Here is a 22546-nt window from a genome sequence, read left to right as displayed (position 1 = left end):
CTGATGTTCTAAAGCTCTCTGAGCCACAACAGAGAGGGGGAGGAAAAAGGAGACAAGTCAGTCTCTGGGCTCTGGGGTTTTCTGTTCGAGAAATAACTGAAAGGATAGCCTAGAAAGATAAAGATGTTAAAGGAAAGCCAACATGGATAAGTTATCTGAAGCAGTGGAGTAGAAAGTGAAAGAAAAAAGTTAAGAGCAAAGAAATAAACAATTTGGTAAAGGAACCCCCAGGAGGTAAACAGTAAAAGAGAAAATTAAGATAAAAGAACTTGACTGAAGAACCCAATGTAGTGTCCCAAAGGGGTCAATGGGGCGGCGGAGGGGCATGGGTATCCTTCCCGCCAAAGAGGTAGCAGCCTTTGGGGAAGGGGCATGAAATCTCCAGCCTCCTCCAACAGGGAGAAACTGCCATGAGGGGCACAGTGTAGGGACGGCATCTTTTCGGGTTCGGTTTACAGAGACATGAAAGAGAAGGGGGAGAGGAAGATGATGGGATTGGGGTGGGGATACCCAGGAATGTTGGGAGGCCCAGGGTAGGGCTGGGATGGCCTGTGCGGTCCTGTTCCGAACCTGCCTACTTTTTCCTGAGAAACAGAACTGTCCTCTGCTCAGAAGCCCGTGCACCCCGAGCCCCATCTCATGGAGCGCATTTCCTCATTTTACAAGAATCACATCTAAGGCTCAGAGAGGGCGGTCCCTCAACCAAGGTCACACAGGAATTGGGCTCTCTGCAGGGCGTAGAGCTGCTAGTGGCACTGCTGGGGTTGGGGGGGTGGGTGTCGCTTCGCCTAGGCCCCCCTCGGGGAGGAGCTGGCCCGAGCCCCTCCTGCTCCCCCGCCCCTGAGGGGCGGCCCGGGGGGCGGGCGGAGGAAGTGAGCGCAGCGGGGAGGAATGCGAGCGGGCGGGGCGCGGCGGCCCGGGGCAGCGGGGGCAGCCCGGCAGGCAGCCGGGGCGGCGGGGCCGAGCGCGCGCCATGCCTCACTTCACCGTGGTGTCCGGTGGACGGGCCGAGGCGCGGCGACTATGACAACCTCGAGGGTCTCAGTTGGGTGGGACTACGGGGAGCGCGCGGAGCGGGAGGACTCGGACGGTGAGGGCGCTCCCGGTGGGGGCTTTGGTGGGGGGGCAGGGGAGCGGGCCACGCGTGGCTGGCGCTCGCAGAGACCCCCGAACCGTGCGAGCACACGTCGATGGGGGCCCAACTTTTCTTAGTCTGCCCCTCCGCCACCTCTCTCGCTCCGCGCACGCAGACACTACTTTTCTGGGCCCCCCGGCGCCCGCGGCTGGGCCGCCCTCCCCATCCCAGCTCCTCCCTTGCGGGCCGCGGGCGGGAGCTGCAGACGTGGCCGACGAAGGAAGCCAGGCCGGCGGGGCCGCCCGGATCGAGAATAGCGCGGAGCACCCATCTCTGGCCGTTCCCGCCTGGGAGCACAGCCGCAACCCGGACCCCACTCCCAAGACCTTCTGTGAACCTCTCCCAGCCTCCTCTCGCCTCGCCTGCCCATTTGCGCTTCAGCGACTCAGGCCCTGAGACTACCCTCTCTTTTCTCTCCTCCCAGAGCCAGGAAAGAAGGTTGTGCCTGCCTGAGGGGGTCTAGGGGTAACTGCCTGTGAGTGCACTCCAGCTGATTCCACCTCAGAGCTGGAGGTCCCCTGGGCATCTGTGAAGCACTCCGCAGAACCAGGCTTGTCTCGGGGCTGCACATGAATTAACTCGTTTAATCCTCCCAATTTTGCCCAGGGGATAGTTCCTGTTACTCACGCTTAGGAAGGAGTGAACTGAGGAGTGGAGCAGTTATTAAATCTGCCCAGGCTTAGAAACTCCAGTGCCCTAACCTTAAACCTAGGTGTTAGAATTGGGCCTAAAGGTGGTCCCGCTTCTGTTCTTCCAGGTTCCTGCCTCTCCCAAGCCCCTTTCTCCATCTCCCACCCTAGGAATCCCTGGGGGTGAGGGGGTCTCCTTGCTAGGACTCTCTTAGAAAGCATGTCTGTGCAGATAGCAGCATATATATGTTCTTGTGCAAGTGTGACGTTGTATCAACCTGACAGCTGTGTGTGGAGCTGGCACAGGACAGTGGAGTGGGCTGCTAGACATGAAGGTTTACAGCTGTGTGCATGCACACACTCCACCTCCACCCCTGCCCCTAGCCTTATTCCAGTGGTCAGCAAGAGCCAGTGTCCCCTGATTCCCAGTTAGCCCTGGGACGTTCTTTTCCTACAGAGGCTGGGCGGGGCTGCATCCCCAGATCAGCCTGGACCAGTGGGCAAGCAGAGCTGAGCCAAGCCTCTGGCCCCGCCCTGGCGTCCCAGGGTGACTGGGGGGACCTGGAGCCACATTGGCTGATTCCTGCCAGGTCCCTCCAAGCTGAGCCAGCTCCTCCCACTAGTCCCCCTCCTTCTCCTCTTGCTCCTTTTCAGCCAGAACTTGGCTGTGTCTGCAGTATGGGGGACACTCTGCGCCCTGGTGAGTGATATGAACCTTCTTGGTAGGGACTGCAAAAGGTCAGGGAGCACAAAAACAGCCTCAGGTCCATTCTCATGGGGCCACTCCAACCTGGTACCTGACTCTCTCAAGGCTCATACTTAAGCTCCAAGGGGTATAAATGGGCCTCTCATCCACCTCACTATGCCTTGTGGGCAGGGGGTAGGAAGATTCTAGAGGGGTACCCCTGGCAGATCCCTGTGAGCACAGGGATGAGGACTCTCACCTGGATCCCCACTTGTAGCTGGTGTGTTCATAGCTGTTGGCAGGAACACACAGTTAATGTGGACCTCACAGGAAGTCCCCAGGACTACGCCATGCCCTGGTTCATTGGGGGGTCTCAGGTTGGTATCTGAGTAGCTTTGGCCTGGCAGGCGTGTCCAGACCTGCCCTGGAATTTCTGGAATAGCTGAGGGCAGTACAGACATCCAGGCACTGCTTAGGTTTCCCCACCTTCCCACAGTTCCTTGGGAGCTGTCCTTAAACAAATCTTTGGGGAAATCCAAGGAATGACTGCAGGGTGTCTGGCGCCAGATTGTTCCTTTTCTGATGCATCTGGGTCCTTGCAAGAGGGGGTGTTACTATCTCTACTTCATAGAAGAGGAAACTAAAGCAGGATAGAAAGGGTAAGGAGGTTGCCCTGGGTCACACAGAGGGAGGGTCTGGAATCCAAGCCAGGCTGCCAGCCATGTGAGCGCCAAGAACTGTGAGTATATGCACCCTGGGCTAACTGCAAACCCCAGCCACTCTTCTCTGGTTAAAGGCTACCTGTACCCTGAGGTGGATCTTGGGATGAACCAGGGCCCAGAAGAGTAGGAGTAGGAAACTTGCAGCTTAGCTCGCACCTGATTCTGGTGAATCCTGGGACCCAAATTTGACTCCTCTCACCGGGTGACCATGTCTCTGAATCTCTCCGAGCCTTATTTTCCTTGTTAGTAAAAGGAAATAAATAATATCTATTGGAGTGCTGCTATGAACACTAAAGGCAACCCTTGGATAGGCTCTCAGCCACTCTGGGTCATGGCTGGAGGGACAAGGACCAGGTGGGTTTAGGAGGACTATTCACAAGCATTTGGCAGAAGGGACTGCTATGTGCTCAACTCTGCATTTTCTGGATACCAGTGCTGTCTCTTCAGAGAAATAGGCAACAATGGTGAGACAGGCTGCAGTGCACGAGCTTAGCATAATTTATAATTTATTTCCAGCCTACTTTCACAAAAGGGTCAGAAGAGATAAATGCAACAAAAGCACTGGAACAGTAAGAAAGATCATAACCATGAAGAGGAAGAGGGTAAGGACTCTGAGATGAGACAGATGGTGATGGTACCTAAGGAGTAACTTTAGCTTGGAGATTCCTGGCAGCCAGGGCAGGAAGGGAAAGAAGATGCGCTCTACAGCTGCCATTTTCTGACAAAATGAAGCATCTGACTTACTCAGAAGAGACACTTTTTTTTGGTCACACTTTTCACTTTTCAGAGGCTTCTCACTGAAGGGCTGTTAATGGAATGAGCAGTGTTACTGGGTTTTCTGATTTTCCTTGTAGCTCCTTATCCTGATTGTGAACAAGTATCAAGGGTACAGCAAATTTCATAGAGTGTCTGAGGAGCTAAATGACCCCATGAGGCTTTAACATGACCCAGTGGGCTGTTCTGAACTCTCGCTTGCTTGCTTTGTCCACTGTGCTGTTGGCACGACCTACATACAATTGTGTAGCTCGTGGGACTGCGCTGCTTGTCTCACTTAGATAGTTCAGGTTCCTACGTGAGGTGATACATCCCTTTCACATGCTGTGGGAAAAAAGAGATGACTAAAAAAAAAAGAGCTGACTGCCCCCAAATTTTCATTAGCACACTTTACCTGTCAGTCTCTGGACAATAAAGAATCCACAGTGCAGCACCTACTACTGAATGTTGTCAGCTCAGAGAAGGCAAGTTAAATCTTCCGCCGATGGCAAGAGAATGTTTCAGATGGAAGAAGCATCATTCAGCATTCTTAGCTGCAGACAAGAGAAATGAAGGGGGGTTATTGAACCAGGGAGGGTTGGCACATAACTCACAAAACCAGGCCTGGCCAGTGCATGGCTGGGACACCACTAGTGGGTCGGTGATGACAATTCTGTTGCCACCTACATCAATGGATACTAGGCCAACCCCGCTGCCACGGTTATTGCCATCCAACACCAACATGGCTTTTGTGACCCAAGATGACAGCTTTCCATTTGCTATGAGGCCTCCAGCCACCGCCACAGCTGCCATACTGTCTAGAGGGGGAAAAAGCACCTAACGACTAGAAAAAGCATACTTGGTGTCCTCTGCCTACTCGATGGAAAACTGGGAATGTAACCCACAGAGACAGAAAAAGAATAAAGTCTGGGAAATGGGAGAATTTGAATGCTGAACAACCAGAAAAATCAGCTGAGCTTCGGGTCGAGGCGGGCTTATTCAAAAAAGGGTCTTCCCGCTTCCTTTCCGGGAGGTTTACTTCGAGCTTGGAAGCGGGATGCTGGGTGAAGGCTGGTATCAGCCTTGCTCTGCGGCAAGTTGCTGGGACCTAGAAGGGAGACCAACAGGCTTCCGTTTATAATCCCTGCTCAGTCCACCACCCACCTGGCCCGGCTTTCTCCTAGGGTTTTCTTAGGCGACCCTACGTGGCTCCTTGCACCACTTCCGCCTTCTGGACAGTCCTTTTGCCTCCTCCCAGCATGCCCTGGGCTGCCCTCCAGGACGCCCCCGCCCAGTGCATGGTGGGATAGCGAGCAGGCGGCCTGCTGGCCATGGCCGCTGAAGGCACCCTGTGTGGCTTCATCTACCTGGAGGGCAGCGCCCATTCGGGCCCTGAGGACGCTGAGCCCTCGGCGCCCAGCATGCTGGGTATTCCAGGTGGACCTGGAAAATGGGAGTCGGGGTTGAGGGTGGGGGGACTGGGCTCTGGGACTGTCGGAGGGCTGGCCAGGACTTGGCCACGCCCCTCCCATCAGGCTCCGCCCATCGGCCTTAACACGTGGTTGAGCTAGTGTGTCTGCACCCTTCACATAGCTGCCTTGGAGGAAGTGTTGCGCTGGCTTTTAGTTGTAGACCACTCTGCTAATTATGGCTCTTCACGGCAAAGTATGATGGGGAAACAGGCCCAGCCTGGTCCTAAATGCTCCACAGAGATAGGTTTTGTGGGCTGACTTGTAGGGCTGGGGTGCAGGCAAGCTGGGGACTCAAGAGGCAGACCTTGACTGAGATTTTTGTCCCTCTCTCTCCATAGGACATGGCAACCACAGAGAGAGCAGCCCTTTTCTTTGTCCCTTGGAGGCTTCCAGAGGAAGTGACTACTACGACAGGAACCTGGCACTGTTTGAGGTAGCTGAGCAGCCATTCTGGGCCACAGGTGTGGCAGGCAGGTGGGGGTGGTGCAGGGACCCTTCAGGACTCAAGCCTATGCTAAGCAGGCAGTCTGGACAGTTGTGTCACCTAATATCTCAGCTCCTCCTAAAGTCTCCCCTTTTCTGCCTATTTCCCTTGGCCCTTTGAACCGAAACTGCTTTCTCAGAGTCCACTCACAGCCCCACACCATTATCACCTCCAGGGGTATGTACTTTTGATTTCTATGTAGCCCCTTGCCAGATGACCACCTGTCAGGATTTCTCATCTTGGGATTTCCTTTCTTCCCTTTACTTACAGGATTTCTCATTTTTCCATCTCCTGTGAACTCTTCCTTGTTCTCCCTGGTTGGCTCTTCTAACTCTGTCTTCATATTTATAGAGTACTGGTCCTTCTTACTGGATCTCCTTTCCATCTCCACATCTGCAGGCTTAGTGGACACCTCTCTGCAAACATTCCTAATATTATGCCTCTGAACTTGAACTTTATCCTCTTCAGACTCAAGCTCAGAAGTTGGATCTGGATTTAAGGCATGGTTTAGGCCTCTAAACGCTGACCCATACATTCAGCTGCCCGGTGGAATCTCATGGGCTCCTTGTCAGCCTCCATATGCCCCAATAGACCTGCATCTTCACTTCTCACTTCAAACCAGTTTCTCCTTGTGTGTAGAGCTGGAAGGGAGATGACAGACAGGGAGAGACTAAATGGGCAACAGGCAGGTAGAGGCGTGGTGCTGAGAAGGGTGCAGGAATTGGGAAGGCCTAGACTCAAGTGGGGGTTGGGGAGCCTGAGCCCTAGAGGCTTCCTGACCTGGAAAATTGGCAAGTTTCTGCAGCAAAGGCTTTGATCTGGCTCCACCTGAAGATGGGCTAGGGGGCCAGGATCCTACCTTAGGGATTGAGGTATGTTACAAAGCCTGGGGCCTGAGGAGAAGACCATCTGAGAGGCTCAGGGTCTGGGCAAATAAGAGAGACTTAACTTGGTTCCAGACATCCTCTTTTGACTTCCTTGGTTCGCTGGGATGGCTTTTTTTGTGTGGGAGCGTTGTGGGCAGATGTGAGTACCAGAGGGCCACTCGTGGCTGGGAAGTAGACAGGCAGAACATTCAGGATGAAGTGTGTCATTCACTCTTCTGCCAGCTGTGCCCTGCTCTGCCCTTACCCGAGGCAGGTAGTTTTCACAAATGGGCTGGTAGTGATTGTAGCCAAGATAAGGCAGAGAGAAGCAGTCATTGGACTGGGCCTTTGAGTGGCGCGTGCTAGGGTGTGGTGCGCACACCAGTCCAGTAGGCTGGCTTGGGCTTCCCCAGGCAAAAAGTGGAATCAGGCCCAGGCCTGCTTGAGGGCTTGGCAAGGGGCCAGAAGCCAGGCTGCTGGCTACACACGAGTAGCCTGGCACCTTCAGGGCCCATTGCCAGATTGCCCTGTGGCTCTGTTTACAGGAGGAGCTGGACATCCGCCCAAAGGTATCATCTCTTCTGGGCAAGCTCGTCAGCTACACCAACCTCACACAGGGTGCCAAGGAGCATGAGGAAGCTGAGAGTGGGGAGGGCGCCCGCCGGAGAGCAGCCAAGGTGAGCTGGTCGGGGCAGTAGGGGGGCCAGTCCTAGGAGGACAGACAGACTCAACACCATGGAATTGGCAACTGTGAGCATCCCAGGGGATGTGGGTAGCAGGTACGGTGAACATGGATGAAGGGCACTGAGTGCCTTGGGCTCAAGAAAGCTTTAAGTGGTGGCCTGAAGAGGAGCCTCTGATGGGGGCAGAGGGCCAAGAAGACCCCAGGAACGATAGTGAGAGTGATGGCTGCCTTTTCTCTGCCTTCTCTGTGTACCAGGCGTCATGCTAAGCAGTGGGCTTGGGTACTTGCCTGCCATCTTCACAACAAAGGTATAAAACAGGTGCTACTTTCATCCTCATCTTACGGACAAGGAAACTAAGTGTCAGAGGCATGAAGTGACTCATCTGAGGTCACTCAGCTAGACAAGATGAATGCGTACACTAGAAGACAGATTTGTGGGTTTACTGTGTGATAGATGACTATAGAGGGCCAGAGCCCTGGCATTCCGTCAGGATGGTGAAGGGTAGGAATCAGGAACCTGGTTGTACACTGGGGCGATGTAATCAAGTGACCAAAACCTGCCCCTCACTGTGTCGCTTCCATTGGCAGACCTCTCCAACAGCCCCTTTGTTCCTCAGGTGCCAAAGTTAGGGGCATGTTTGGAACATAACACTGTCTCTTGGAGCTTACCTCTCCCTCTCCTGTCCCCATCCCTGGTCACTATCCAGGCCTCTGGCCCTCCAGCCGTCCTCTCCACTCCGGACGAGGTTACACATCCTTGCTCAGCTGCCCTATAGGATGGGGCTCAGTTTAAGTGAAGGTTGGGTTTTTATTCCATATTGTCAGTTTGAAGGCAAGGAGCCCTCCCTCTCCACCTGAGTCTCCACCTGACTCCCTGAGGTTTAGGAAGCAGCTGTGATTTAAAAGAAGCTTTAGGGCTGTCTGGGTGGCTCAGTTGGTTAAGTGTCTGACTCTTGATTTCAGCTCAGGTCATGATCTCTGGCCTTTGGGATTGAGCCCTGTGTCGTGCTCTGGGCTCTGCGTGGAGTCCTTGTCTCCCTCTGCTCCAACCCTTACTCTCATGCACAGGCATGCACACGTGCTCTCCCCCACTTTCTCAAATAAATAAAAATTCTTTTAAATAAATAAATTAATTAATTTTATGTTTGGCACTAGCTGTAGTATTCTTGCTGGAGGTCAGCACTAATAGAAGTTGTTCCTGGTTATGATAAACTGGGGACGCAGCCTCAGACCTGCTTGTGAAATTTGGGCCTTGCTGGGGTGGCCCAAGGAGAGGGTACACAGGACTGTTGTGCACCCCTCACCTTGCTCCTCCAGGAGGCAAACCAGCTCCCACTTCAGAGAGGGCAACTAAAGTCTTGAGGTCACTCAGACCTGACCCCCTCTCTATCCTGCTGGTTGTGATTTAGATTTTGCTGGCACTTTCTGGACCACCCATGGCAGAGAAGCCCGGGTATCTGTAGCTCTCCCTATTCAGTCCTGCAGGGGTGTGTCAGCCTCTGAGAGTGTTGCTTGCTGCGGGTGGTAGGATCCTTGATAAGAGCTTCCTCCCTGTTCCTTCTGGCTGAATCCAGGGACCTGATGGTTGGAAGTTAAAAGGTCCCTGAGAAAGACTAGCGCACATCTCAACAAGAGTGTCAGATGGAAGTCTGTGTTAGTGGAGGGTCAGGGTCCCCTAGCCTATGAGGAGCCTTGTCAGGATGCTGGGATCCAGCCTCAGCTTACCTGCCCAGCTCACTCGGCTCTAGGGTTGGGATGTGAGAGCTTGGCAGCGTGTCTCAGTTTCAGTGGCTTTTCCATGGAGGAAGGAGAAGGCTGGTGCAGTCTGCAGTGGGTCAGCAGGAATCTAGGGAGTTGTAACCACTGAGCTGTGATCCTTACCCAGGACGGGTCTGAGCAGGGCCCTCAGGAAAGGAGACTTAAAGCAGGAAGGGTGGGCCTCCAACCAGACCCAAGACAGCCTCTCCGTGGCAGCTGCTCTGCCTCTGGCCAAATGACCTTCGGAGGCTGCCAGAGGTTATTTGGGGATGCAGAAAGCATTTCCGGCCCTGCCCTTTCCCACACTGCCCTTTCCCCAGAGTGACTCAGCTTAGAATGGAGGTGGGGCTGGGAGCTGCCACCATCCAGTGAGTGGTCCCGGCCCTTTATGAAGGGTTCAGAACCCAGATGAGATGTGCTTATCACCTACAGTTTGAGGGACCATTTGTTCATACTCTGGCCTTTCCAGGCCCTTCTGAGGTCCTTTTAGGCTGCACATAGATTTTGCCCCAGACCTGGACCCTTCAGTAGAGTTCCTGTGGCCACATGGTTCTCTCTGACACCCCAGCTCCAGGGCAGCAGGCTTTGTTGGGGCTCTTGTGAAAGCTCTTATGGCCCTACTGCTCTAGGCTGCACTCAAAAGGAACCTTTCAGGAAGGTGCTAGCCTTGCCTCTTATTTCAGCCTCTTCCCTGACCTCCTGGATGACCCCTACTCTGCCCTTAAAGAGTTGAGAAATTCTGTCTGGATTTGCCCACTGGACCTTCCTCACCTGTCCTTCAGCTTGAGTTTCTATTGTTTCTGCAGGATTTTCCCAACAGGTTATCCCAGGGGCCTTTCAAGGCACTACTCACTGGGCTCAGGGTCACCTTTTGGGTACCTGTAGGGTCTACTGGTGATAGAAACGTGAGCAAACCGACTATAACCCAGTGTAGCCATGAGACGTTTGAGTGAACAGTTACCATGTATATCAGATGTGTTGAGGGGATGCAACTCAACCTAAGGCAACACAGGAGAACTTCCTGGAAGAGGCAACCGTTAAGCACCTGAAGGTTCAACTGAAGAGGAGTTAGCCAGGCAGTGAGACAGGGCTGACCCTTCCCGGCAGAGCCCAGCACATGTCCTGGTTCAGAGGCTGTGCGAGACCAGTGTCATCAGGGGCTGAAGCTGTCAGAGAAGGTGACAGGGCTCATGTGGTGGCCCAAACCAGGGAATCTGGCCCACACTGAATTACAGGATGGACAATGCAGAGAGTTTTCAGCATGGACTATGAGTTTGGGCTTGGTTTTCAGAGACCTGCTCTGGCAGCCGAGTGGGCTGGAATGTGGAGAGGTGGACAGGCACAGGGGGTGCCACCCAGGTGCCACAGGTGTGGTACCCCAGGTTCAGGGGACTAGGCCAAGGGAAGGTAGCCTGATCTCAGGGCAGCTTGAGAGATAGACGAGGCAGCACTTGGTATCCACCAGGACTGGAGTTGGGGGTTGGCAGAGGAAGTCCCAGGGACAACTTCTTGGACTCTAACGTGGATGACCTGGGGTCTGCCGGATGAGAAGTTGGGCGTCCAAGACAGATCTTTCTTTCTAGAAGTTTAACTGAAGAGAGGAAGGGAAGGGGGCCACACCTTGAGAGGGAAGTGAGGCTCAAAAGCTCACATGTGGGGTTTTGAAAAAAAATCAGGCTTTATACTTTTCTAGTCCCAAACTGTCTTCATATGTGGAAGTCAGCATAGATATCCTAGCTGTCACCCCAACCCCCTGTGCTTCCCAGGACTGCACTCGGGATTCCAACCTACCGTTCTGATAGAACACCCCGGGGATAAGGAGTCTTCTGAGTGACCGGGGGCTGGCCTTCCGTGCTGCCTCTGGGCCCCTTTGATGTTCGGTGTTCCCCTCCTCCCCTCCTGCTCCACAGGCACCCAGCATGGGCACCCTCATGGGGGTGTACCTGCCCTGTCTGCAAAATATCTTCGGCGTTATCCTGTTCCTGCGGCTGACCTGGATGGTGGGCACGGCCGGTGTGTTGCAGGCCCTCCTCATAGTGCTCATCTGCTGCTGCTGTGTGAGTATCCTCGCGGGGGGGAGGGGCCGCAGGCACCGCACGGAGCCCACCCCGCCGAGCTGCTGACCTAGGCCTCCTTCCCACAGACCCTGCTGACGGCCATCTCCATGAGCGCCATCGCCACCAATGGTGTGGTTCCAGGTGGGTACGCACCACCCCAGGCCTGGTGGGAGGAAGGGGTCCAGAAGCCCGTGCCCATGCCCTCCTTCCCCCCAGGCCGTTGTCTGGTGAGGTCTTAATCTCTGGGAGCACCCTTGCTTGAGGGATTTTGAGATTGTTGTTATGTTTTATGTTCTGTTTGTTTAGTCTAAAAGTAGTTGGGTTTTTTTTAAAGATTTTATTTATTTATTTGACAGAGATTACAAGTAGGCAGAGAAGCAGTCAGAGAGAGGAGGAAGCAGTCTCCCTGCTGAGCCGAGAGCCCGATGCGGGGCTCAATCCCAGGACCCTGGGATCATGACCTGAGCCAAAGGCAGAGGCTTTAACCCACTGAGCCACCCAGGCGCCCCCAAAATAGTTTTTAAAAAAAGGGTACTCAGGCTGACAAGATGATGGGACCTACGGGGTGGCCCACACCAAGGAGTCTAGACACTATGGATTATAAGATAGACAAGGTAGAGGCTTTTCATTTTCACGACAGGTGATGAAATTGGACTTCGCTCTCAGAGACCCTGTTTATTTATTCAACCATTTTTTATACTAATGTAGATTTCCGGATATTTATGTTATTCTTTGGATTATAATCCAGTGCTATCACTATTTATCTTATTGTTCAAACTGTTCCACTTTGGCTCTTTAACTATTCAAGTTGGGTTCTGTCTCTGGACTTTTTTTTCTCCCCCGCACCCCTGTGTGGATTTTTGTTTTTAAATAACAGCTTTATTAGTATTAGTACAAAAGTAAGGCGGTGGGGGGAGGCAATATATGATGATTACCATAAGAAGGTTTGGAAGTGAAGAAAAATACAGAAAGGAAAATTGAAAGTACCCATAATCCCATCATCCTGAGTTAGAAACAGTTTATTTGGTTATTTAAACAGACCTAATTTATGTGATTATTCTGCTCTCGGGTTCTGGTTCCTCACCATTGTAAACGTTGTCATGAACAGCATTGCACACAGATCTCTGTTCAGGCCCTTGATAGCTCCCTTAGGAGAGGATCCTAGAGATAGGATTAGAGCCCTGGAAAGGATTTACTTTTTAAAAGTCTTTGGAGCCTATTCCCAGATTTTTCACCAGAGGCATTTTATTAGGAGCAGATTGAACAAGAAACATGGAGTCACTCTTGCCCCCTGCACCCTCACTAGCCCCAGGGGCCCAGTTTTGACTCCGTCAGTGTTGCCAGGGGTATTAGGCTCTGACAGAAGCACAGTCTCAAGGCAGGAGGGTTAGCCTGGTGGCCAGCCCTGTGCTGGAACCTGGGGACAAAAAAACTGGACCAAGCCCTTGCCTCGGTCTGGAGGGGTCTGACTAATAGACACAGTCCTTGTGAGGGGTGAGCATGCTGAGATAGGACAGCCCTGGCTAGAGGAGGCTGTGAGGACTGGCCTGAGTGCAGGGGGTTGGAGGACAGTGGGCTGCATGGGCACTGCTGTGGATCAGAGCTGCTCTAGCAAAGCTGTGTGTCTGAATTTCACTGGCCCATGCTGAGTGTTGGAGTCCCTTGGGAAGGGGTTCAGCCCCAGCCCAGCCACTTATGAACTGTACAGCCTTGGGCAAGCCTCCTGACCCTCTGCTTATCTGTAAGTGGGAAAAACATTCCCTGTCACCCTGGGTGGTTGTGAGGGGTTGTCCTGGGCGTGGAACCCCTTGCAGAAGAACAAGACTTGACTCTCTTTTGTAGCTGGGGGCTCCTATTTCATGATTTCCCGCTCGCTGGGGCCAGAATTTGGAGGTGCTGTGGGCCTGTGCTTCTACCTGGGAACAACATTTGCAGCCGCCATGTACATCCTAGGTGCCATTGAGATCTTGCTGGTGAGTTAGGCTAAGCCCTGGCCAATTCTGCTCTTGTCCAACTAGTCCCTTTTCCCTAAGCCAGGCTGCTCATGCTCCCATCACCTCTGGCCAGGGGCTGGGGCTTACTATGTAGAGGGCCTTCTCAAGGGAGAAAGATCTTTGCTCACCCAGTCTCCCCTTCAAGCCCTTGCCAGTTTCGGCCAGGCAGGGGAGGGGCCTGGCTGCCTTCACCTTGACCCTGAGTGTTCCATCTACCTAGGCACCATTTCAGCCATAGCAGGTGGTCTGTAAACTGTTGCGTTTAACTCTGTGATCTCGGTGATCATGCAGAGCCTACCTCCAGGGCTTGTGTAGGCTCTGTGCCTGTCTCTCCCCAGGGCTCTGTGCCTTCAGATCCATGTTATCCTTGTCCCTAAAAGGGTGAACAGCCACCGGACCTGTGCCCCCTCCATGAGCCCCAGGTGCACTCTGACTCAGCTTCCTCCTCCCCACTGAACTGCCCCAGCTGGTGGAGCAGAGATGGAGGGGTTGTGGGGACACAGAGTAACAAGTACACGTCCCTGGGGATCCAGACAATAGGAGATGTTTAGAGGAACTGCCTCACTATCCCCACCTCCAGGTCCTTTGCCTGTAATAGGGCTCTGCTCCTGCATCTTCTTGGGTTGGGGAGAGGGGTTGTTTTTTGTTTTCCATTTCCCGCATTCCTGCATTTATTATTTAGATTTCTTCTGTAAGCGGAATGTATCCTCTTCCCCGTTGATTTATTTATTTAACCATGTATTTGTATCACCACAGACTCCTGGGTATTTATTCTTTGGCTCATAATCCAGTACTATCATAATTTTATTTGTTGGCTCTTTAGCTATTCAGGTTGACTCCTGTGTCTGAATAAATCTTAAAAGAATTACAACTTTATTAAGATATCATTCACATACAATGCAGTTCTCTACCCATTTTAAGTATACAAGTTAATGGTTTTTAGTATATTCACAGAGTTGTGCAACCATCAACCACAGTCAATTTTAGAACATTTTCATCCCCCCAAGAAGAAATCCCATTCTTGTTGGTAGTCTTGTTCCCCATTCCCCCAGCCCTAAGCAACCATTAATTTACTTTCTGTCTTTAATCGGATTTACCCATTCTGGATATTTCATTTAATGGGATCATAAAATATATGGTCTTTTATGACTGTCTTTGTCTAAATATTCTTTGAAAAAGAAAACCAAAGTGACAGAATTCACTTTCCAAAAAGGAAGATTGAACTTTCTTTATCCGTCTTGTTTCAGACGTACATTGCTCCGCCGGCTGCCATTTTTTACCCAACAGGCACCCACGATACATCAAGTGCTACCTTGAACAATATGCGGGTGTATGGGACCATTTTTCTGACCTTCATGACCCTGGTGGTGTTTGTTGGTGTCAAGTATGTGAACAAATTTGCTTCACTCTTCCTGGCCTGTGTGATCATCTCCATCCTGTCCATCTATGCCGGGGGCATCAAGTCAATTTTTGACCCTCCCGTGTTTCCGTAAGTAACCTGGGAATACCTCCACGCATCGCCCTGACATCCCTCCCAAGGACATGGCCTTTAAGTCCCAGAGACTGGAGGATGGGAACACACTGGGCCTCCAGCTGAGCAGGTGCTGATGCTTCTGCCCCTCCTATCCTTCCCCACAGAGTGTGCATGCTGGGCAACAGGACCCTGTCCCGGGACCAGTTTGACGTGTGTGCCAAGACAACCACAATGAACAATGAGACAGTGGCCACCCAGCTATGGAACCTCTTCTGCCACAGCCCCAACCTTACCACTGATTCCTGTGACCCTTACTTCCTGGTCAACAATGTGACCGAGATCCCTGGCATCCCCGGTGCGGCTGCCGGTGTGCTCCAGGGTGCGTGCGTCCTCCCTCCCATCCTCCTGCTTCTGACTCACGGGCAGAGTAGGAGGCAGGGAGCGAGTGCGGAAGGGGACTGGAGCACAGAGCTGTCCTTGTGTGGCCAGCTCAGGAATGGGGGGCATGTCTGGCTGCCTTCCCGGCCCAGCGGTGTCCTCTCAGCCTTGTTCCTGGCAGCTAGGTCTTGGGTGAAAAGAGCCAGTTTGGCCAGTATCCCAGGCATGCAGCAGCCCCCAGAAAGTTCTGGCAGCCCCTCTCTCCTCAGCCACCCACCTCTGATGCTGCCTGTGATTCTCACAGGAGCTATAAAGGGCTTCTGTGTAGGAGGCAGGCAGTGGCGAGGCTCTGGTCAATGGTGGTTCAGCCACCTTTGCCTGTCAGACTTCTGTCAAGACAGCTCCTTCCCTGTGGCCAATGCTGCCCCCCCCGCCGCCCGCCAACATCCCGAAACCCCAGAGCCCCTTACAGCTGCAGCTTCTGACTGGGCTGCCTCAAACTGCCCCTGGGAAGTAAGCAGGGCCACAGTCCTGATGCCGCTGCCCCCACAGAAAACTTGTGGAGCACCTACCTGGAAAAGGGCGAGGTTGTGGAGAAGCATGGGCTGCCTTCCACAGATGCCCTCGGTTTCAAGGAGAGCCTGCCCCTGTACGTGGTGGCTGACATCGCCACGTCCTTCACCGTGCTGGTTGGCATCTTCTTTCCCTCCGTAACAGGTGAGTACCTCTCGCCCGCCCGCCCGGCCCTGCCCTCACTCCTGGGGAGCCCCTGAGGGTGTCCTGTTGTTTTTGGAGGTATTATGGCTGGCTCAAACCGTTCCGGGGACCTCCGTGATGCCCAGAAGTCCATCCCTGTGGGGACCATTCTAGCCATTGTTACAACCTCCCTTGTGTGTATCCTTTCCCAGGTCACGGGTGGGTGGGGAGAGGGGCGGGAGGCCCTCATCTGCACATAAGTCACCAGCTGGCCGGCACACACGCACCACACACGCGTGGACACATACACACCTCATTCTTCACATGCGGGCGCGCGATGGGTGACACGAGACCCTCAACTGGGGTTGTCCCAGCTGCCTGCTGCCTCAGGCTGGGGTGAGGGGAGTGTGGGTTCTGTGTGGGGACCCAGGGGGGCGGCAGAGCCAGCGGAGGCCTTGCTTTCCTTGACACGGCTGCAGACTTCAGCAGTGTGGTTCTCTTTGGCGCCTGCATCGAGGGTGTGGTACTCCGGGACAAGTGAGTGAGCCGGGCCCCTCCCTGTGGCAGGGGGCTCAGCTTTTGCCTGCCCTGACACCAGCTCCCCTCGTACACGTGGTCCCACACATGTCCTCAGGCTGCTGGTTGCCAGTGGTGGTCTGTGCCACCAGGTGAGTCCGGCCCCACCAGGACTTTTTCTTCTGAGGATGGTGGTTTTAGGACCAGGGCTGGGCTGAGGGAAAGGACAGGGCCTAAGGAACTAGTCTTCTCTGCTGAGGGGCCGGAACTCTGCCCACCGTAGCCATCCTTCCTGACTGCTGACATCTTTCACTCTGGGCAGCCCCCCCAGCAGGGTTTGGGGGCTCCTTGCATGGAGCATGGCCTGAGCCTGGCCCCTGCAGGTACGGCGATGGCGTCAGCAGGAACCTGGTGGTGGGCACACTGGCCTGGCCTTCGCCCTGGGTCATCGTCATCGGCTCCTTCTTCTCAACGTGTGGTGCCGGCCTGCAAAGCCTCACAGGGGCACCGCGCCTGTTGCAGGCCATTGCCAAGGACAACATCATTCCCTTCCTCAGGGTGAGCCCATCTGCACCACCCCCCACAGCCTGGGTGCCCCTGGCCACTCACACTGGCAGGGGAGAGAGGTAGGGGTATGGATGCCCTGCATCATGCTGGGGCCTCTCGTGGCCCTGGGGCTGTGTAGCCATCTGTGAGAAGTTGCTGAGAGCTGCCCTGGCCCAGCCCTGCCCTGCTGCTGGCAGAGCTACTTGGGCCCAGAATCCTCATGGCCTTTCTATGGCTCATTTACAGCAGAGTGTCCTGGAGAGATGGGAGGGCGGAGAAGCTTGTGGTACCTGTCAGGGCAGGTGTGGGTGTGACCCAAGCCCCAGAAGAGAGCCTTGGGAATGATGGAGGCCGGGCTGTGGCTTGTGGCCCAGGGTGTGGCATGGGGGTGAGGAACCAGCTTCTTCCCTTGCTGACCCCACTGACCCTGGTGCCTGCAGGTATTTGGCCATGGAAAAGCAAACGGTGAACCAACGTGGGCACTCCTCCTGACGGCACTCATTGCTGAGCTGGGCATCCTCATCGCCTCGCTTGACATGGTGGCCCCCATTCTATCCATGTGAGCTGGGGGCCAGGGGAGGGCAGGGGAATGGTCTTGGGAAAGGAGTCTGTACCCTCAGTACCTGTCATCTAGGGGCCCCCAGCACCTTCCTGTGTAACCCTGTCCGGTATTGAGGGTCCAGCTGGGAGCGGGGTCAGGCTGTGTGGGGAGAAGTGTGCATGGTCGAGCTCAGCCTGCCTCTGCGTGGAGACGGTTCCAGAGTGAGCCCACCACTTACACAGGATCTTAGAGACCAGCAGGTCCCATACTTCTCTGTGGGAGACTCCCAGAGCAGGCAGCCAGAGCCCTCCGCACCCAGTAGGGCATGCACTGAATGCCGAGTGCCTTGATGAAGTCACCACTGCCCCACCCATCTGTTTTCAAAGTTGTTCTGGAGTCAGCTGGACATTTGAGGCCCCCGGTGCCGTGTAGAAGTTGGTCAGCATGTGGCACTTTCCAGGGGTCCCTGAGCCGGAGCTCCTGTGGTCACCATGTGCCCCTCTGCCAGTGGCTACTCTGCTTCTCCTCAGGCATCTCGTTCCACCGCCCGTGCTTGTTTGGTTACCACAGACCTACTCCTCACTGCCCGACTCAGCCTTTGGCATGACAGGTCCTCCTTTCCCCCTGAAACAGCCCCCTAGCCAAAGCCAGGCCTGCCAGAATCGCTCTCTCTCACTGCCCCCAGCTCTGCTGGCGGCTCTGCTGCCCAGCTCTGCGTGTGCCTGCGTGTGCACCTACAACCGTTCTTGCCATCTTCATCAGATGGTGACCCCCCACTGCCCAGGTCAAAGGGTGTATCAGCCTTTATCAGGTGGTTCTTCCCTGCAGCCCCAAAGGGACTGACCACTTCTCCGATCTAGGGGTTTCTACCCCCTGGTATGCCTTTTCTAGTAAGTTGTCCTGGCTTCTTGTCTGCTATTCCTTTTTCTGCCAGCTGAAGGTGGAAGTGGGCGCTCCTTTCCCTCAGCCCTGTGCTCCTCAGCTGGAGGGCTCCCACGTCCCAGCCTCCCACACCCACCGGAGTCCCCACAGGTCCCTACTTCATTGTATGCAAAATGGCCCTTTCATATTCCCTGGAGGTTCTCCTCTCCACATTCACAATAGCCTTTCATCCAACTGGTCACCTGGCCAGCAGCCTGAGTACCTGAGTATTGTCTGTCCATCTCCTGACACTGAGCGCTCCTTAGCGCCATCCTTTTCCACTGCTCCCCTCCCTGGAGCCCCCTTCCCACCTCATCTGCCTGTAGACACTTGCTGGTCCTCTGAGAGCTGACTCTGTGGACACCCCTACAGTGGGCCCTTCTGCCTCAGGCCCTGTGGCTGAGGAGACCTGACCACACAGGGCGGGGCCACCACACACTTCCGGTTCCTCAGCCAGGCCCAGCCTGAGGAAAGGCAGGTACGTCAGGCCACTGGCTGCCGAGGAGGCTGCTCTGCACCAACCATTCCCTGTGCTGCAGGTTCTTTCTGATGTGTTACCTGTTTGTGAATCTGGCCTGTGCCGTGCAGACCCTCTTAAGGACACCCAACTGGCGGCCCCGGTTCAAGTACTATCACTGGTAAGCGCCAGCCGGACCCATCATCCAAGTCCTCTGACACAAGAATTGTGGGGGAAGAGGGGAGCCCCGTCCAGGATGGGGTTTGAGTTTCCTGGGTAGCATTGCTCTGGTAAGAGATTGGGGTGTTGGAGGGTTGGCTGGGGACCCTACTGATCTCCCTGATTCTGGTCCTTACCCACTCTGGCCCAGGGCGCTGTCCTTCCTGGGCATGAGCCTCTGCCTGGCCCTTATGTTTGTCTCCTCCTGGTACTACGCCCTGGTGGCCATGCTTATTGCGGGCATGATCTACAAGTACATCGAATACCAAGGGTAAGCGGGGCTGCCACCTGGTCAGGGCAGGTGGGGTGGTATGTCTGTCGGGTTTGAGGGAGCTGAGCCGTCTATTACTAGCCACCGTGGGTGTGGGGCTGGGATTCTGTGACTGGGACTGGCTCACAGACACATGGACGGAATCCCGCGGGTGGGCCCAGGGGCTCACCAGCGCATGGTGGTCTCCGCAGGGCTGAGAAGGAGTGGGGTGACGGGATCCGAGGCCTCTCCCTGAGTGCTGCCCGCTATGCACTGTTGCGGCTAGAGGAGGGGCCTCCCCACACCAAGAACTGGCGGTGAGTTCACACCCGGGCTGGCAAGAGCCACTCTAGGTCCTCGGGCTGTTGGGAGGGTGGGAGCTCAAGAGGTGCTGGCTCTCCCTCCCAAGTCCATGTTCCCTGTCCCAGGGTTGTCAAGTGGCCCTGGATTCTTGCTTCTCAAACCTGTGGGGGCCTGTGAGCTGAGAAAGGAGGAAGAGGGGCTCCCTGGAAACCTGTGGCCCAGGTCTCAGGCTGTCCACCTGGGCCCTGCAGGCCTCAGCTGCTGGTGCTGCTGAAGCTGGACGAGGACCTTCATGTGAAGTACCCGCGGCTCCTCACTTTCGCCTCCCAGCTGAAGGCCGGCAAGGGTCTGACCATCGTCGGTTCTGTCATCCAGGGCAGCTTCTTGGAGAGCTATGGCGAGGCTCAGGCAGCCGAACAGGTGCCTGCTGTAGGGGGCAGGGTGCTGCACCAGACTGGAGGTGTCTGGGTTCCTGCTAACTCCTAGGAGAAGGGGACTAATCCTGGCCAGCCAGGTGGCCAGCACTGCTGCCCCAAGAGGCAAGGGGGAATCGCTGTCCCGCCTTGAAAATATGGCCTCTGGGTGGGCGGCTTATCCCCTTCTCCTCCCTGACCCTCACCCCTGGGACACTCTGTGGAGAGGGAGCCCACCAGAGGGAACACTAATGGCCTTGTCTTCTGCCCCTGGTGTCTTCCCTACAGACAATCAAGAACATGATGGAGATTGAGAAGGTGAAGGGCTTCTGCCAGGTGGTCGTAGCCAGCAAGGTGCGAGAGGGGCTGGCCCACCTCATCCAGTCTTGTGGCCTGGGTGGCATGAGGCACAACTCTGTGGTGCTGGGCTGGCCCTACGGCTGGCGACAGAGCGAGGACCCGCGTGCCTGGAAAACCTTTATCGGTGCGTGACGGGGCAGGTCCTGGGCTGTGGGAGAGGGGCTGGGGATCAAGTAAGGGTGGAGGCCTGAGGGCCACAGGCTGGCCTTCAGCAGTGGCCTTCTTCCCCAGACACCGTGCGTTGCACCACGGCGGCCCACCTGGCCCTACTCGTCCCCAAGAACATCGCCTTCTACCCCAGCAACCATGAGCGCTACCTGGAGGGCCACATTGACATTTGGTGGATCGTGCACGACGGGGGCATGCTCATGCTTTTGCCTTTCCTGCTACGCCAGCACAAGGTGGGCCGGTGGGGCGGACGCAAGCGGGCAGGGCTGGGCCCTTGGTGGGGTGGCTTGTGGCTAAAGCGCCTACCTGCTCCTGGGGCCCAGGTGTGGAGGAAGTGCCGAATGCGCATCTTCACTGTGGCCCAAATGGACGACAACAGCATCCAGATGAAGAAGGATCTGGCCATCTTCCTGTACCATCTGCGCCTTGAGGCGGAGGTGGAGGTGGTAGAGATGGTGAGTCACCTGCCCCTGTGGCCCCATGGCTGCCCTGCCGCATGCAGCCCATTCCTTGTGGCCCATTCTCTCTCTCCAGCACAACAGTGATATCTCTGCATACACCTACGAGCGGACACTGATGATGGAACAGCGCTCCCAGATGCTGCGGCAGATGCGGCTGACGAAGACGGAGCGGGAGCGAGAAGTTGGTGGCTCTCTTGTTTGGGGCAGGGGCGCGGGTGGTAGGTCAGGTTTCGGAGACCCCATTGGTTTGGGGAATTGGAATGACTCACCCCACCTACCCTCACCTGAGTCAGTACCCATTTCCCGGAGGCCCAGTGCTCATGTTGGGCCAGCCAGGCCACCCTTTTCCTGTGGCACCAAGGCTGACTTTCCTCAGGCCCAGCTGGTCAAGGACCGACACTCAGCTCTGCGGCTGGAGAGCCTGTACTCGGACGAGGAGGATGAGTCTGGCACTGGTGCTGACAAAATCCAGATGACATGGACGCGGGACAAGTACATGGCGGCTGAGTCCTGGGACCCTAGCCACGCCCCTGACAATTTCCGGGAGCTGGTGCATATTAAGCCGTGAGTGTAGCAAAAATGGACCCCACCATAGAGGAGTCTGGGAGTGGAGGTGTGCTTGGGTTGGAGAAGATTTTTGGTGGACCAGGGGTGGGGCCTGTGATCAGCTGTATCTCCTGCAGGGACCAGTCCAACGTGCGTCGCATGCACACTGCCGTAAAGCTCAACGAAGTCATTGTCACGCGCTCCCACGATGCCCGCCTGGTTCTACTGAACATGCCCGGCCCACCCAAGAACAGCGAAGGTGATGAGAACTGTATCCTCTTGTGAAGAGGGAAGCAGTGGGGAGGTAGACAACACATGAGGTCAGGCCAGGAGCTCTTCTCCTTAGATGCCCGCGGGGAGTGCGAGGTTACCCCAGCTCTGATTAATAGGCCAAACTTCCCTGGGTGCCCCTTGGTGCCGGTGCTGCCTCCTTGACCTGATGCCCTACAGACATGGAGTTCCTGGAGGTGCTGACCGAGGGCCTCGAGCGTGTGCTGCTGGTGCGTGGCGGCGGCCGTGAAGTGATCACCATCTACTCCTGAGCCGGCTAGACACTTGTGGCTTGGAGTGAAGGTGTCCAGGATAATAGCCCCCTCCTAGCACCTATCCAGCAGCCCTGCTTTGCCTGGCCCTGTCCTGGACCCAGCTCTGCTAGGTCTCTGTGGAAGCCCAGGCGTGGGCTGATAATGCCGATGGATCCGAAGTTCTGCAGGACCCTGAGAGGTCTGGGGACTTCCCCATCCAGCACCCCAGGAGGGCTGTCCTGGCTGGAGAAGACTTAGGGGGAGGGGGGCTCACATGGGATTGGAAGGCAGCCTGCCCAGGAACGCTATTTATTGCATATTTATTGTTTGGATGTCACCATCAGAGAGGAGAGGAAGGGCAACAGGGGAGGGGGGTCTGGCCCCACCCACCTGCAGGAAGACTTGGCTCAGGCTCCTGTGGGCAGGGTCCCCCACCAAGCCAAGCCGAATGGAACTGGCCAGCTGGAGCCTGACTTTTTTCAATAAAACATTGTGTACTTCTGGGCCTCCTGCTGCCCCGGCTCTGTTTCCCC

The 22546-nt window shown here is 55.3% G+C and overlaps 1 protein-coding gene and 1 long non-coding RNA gene across 4 annotated transcripts; one reads left to right on the top strand and one right to left on the bottom strand.

Moving 5' to 3' along the window:
* The first annotated feature begins 890 nt into the window (after nucleotides 1-890).
* Nucleotides 891-22518, top strand: SLC12A4 (solute carrier family 12 member 4). 3 transcript variants are annotated; one of them, XM_032326350.1, is made up of 24 exons: nucleotides 891-1090; nucleotides 5735-5829; nucleotides 7292-7423; nucleotides 11100-11246; nucleotides 11333-11387; nucleotides 13089-13219; nucleotides 14488-14729; nucleotides 14879-15093; nucleotides 15645-15809; nucleotides 15888-15986; nucleotides 16268-16325; nucleotides 16688-16862; nucleotides 17291-17409; nucleotides 18852-18950; nucleotides 19140-19259; nucleotides 19451-19555; nucleotides 19793-19961; nucleotides 20243-20438; nucleotides 20546-20715; nucleotides 20806-20937; nucleotides 21017-21124; nucleotides 21320-21507; nucleotides 21627-21760; nucleotides 21940-22518. In XM_032326350.1, exons 1-24 carry the CDS (start codon nucleotides 892-894, stop codon nucleotides 22029-22031), a joined length of 3345 nt encoding a protein of 1114 aa, XP_032182241.1. In that variant the 5' UTR covers nucleotide 891; the 3' UTR covers nucleotides 22032-22518. The 3 variants fall into 3 exon arrangements, with proteins under 3 accessions (XP_032182241.1, XP_032182242.1, XP_032182243.1); XM_032326351.1 differs by lacking the exon at nucleotides 891-1090 and adding an exon at nucleotides 3628-3773 and having other exon boundaries at nucleotides 21940-22031; XM_032326352.1 differs by lacking the exon at nucleotides 891-1090 and adding an exon at nucleotides 5167-5352.
* On the bottom strand, nucleotides 3951-5170 carry LOC116580231. Its single transcript, XR_004281558.1, has 3 exons — nucleotides 5089-5170; nucleotides 4340-4478; nucleotides 3951-3976 (listed from the first exon to the last, which is right to left on the bottom strand). It is a non-coding gene; the product is annotated as an uncharacterized LOC116580231 (long non-coding RNA).
* Nucleotides 22519-22546: the final 28 nt, after the last annotated feature.

This window comes from Mustela erminea, chromosome 19 (assembly GCF_009829155.1).
Source record: "Mustela erminea isolate mMusErm1 chromosome 19, mMusErm1.Pri, whole genome shotgun sequence".
Taxonomy (NCBI): Eukaryota; Metazoa; Chordata; class Mammalia; order Carnivora; family Mustelidae; genus Mustela; species Mustela erminea.
The sequence above is the reverse complement of the archived record's forward strand: the minus strand, read 5'-3'. Positions and strand labels throughout refer to the sequence as shown.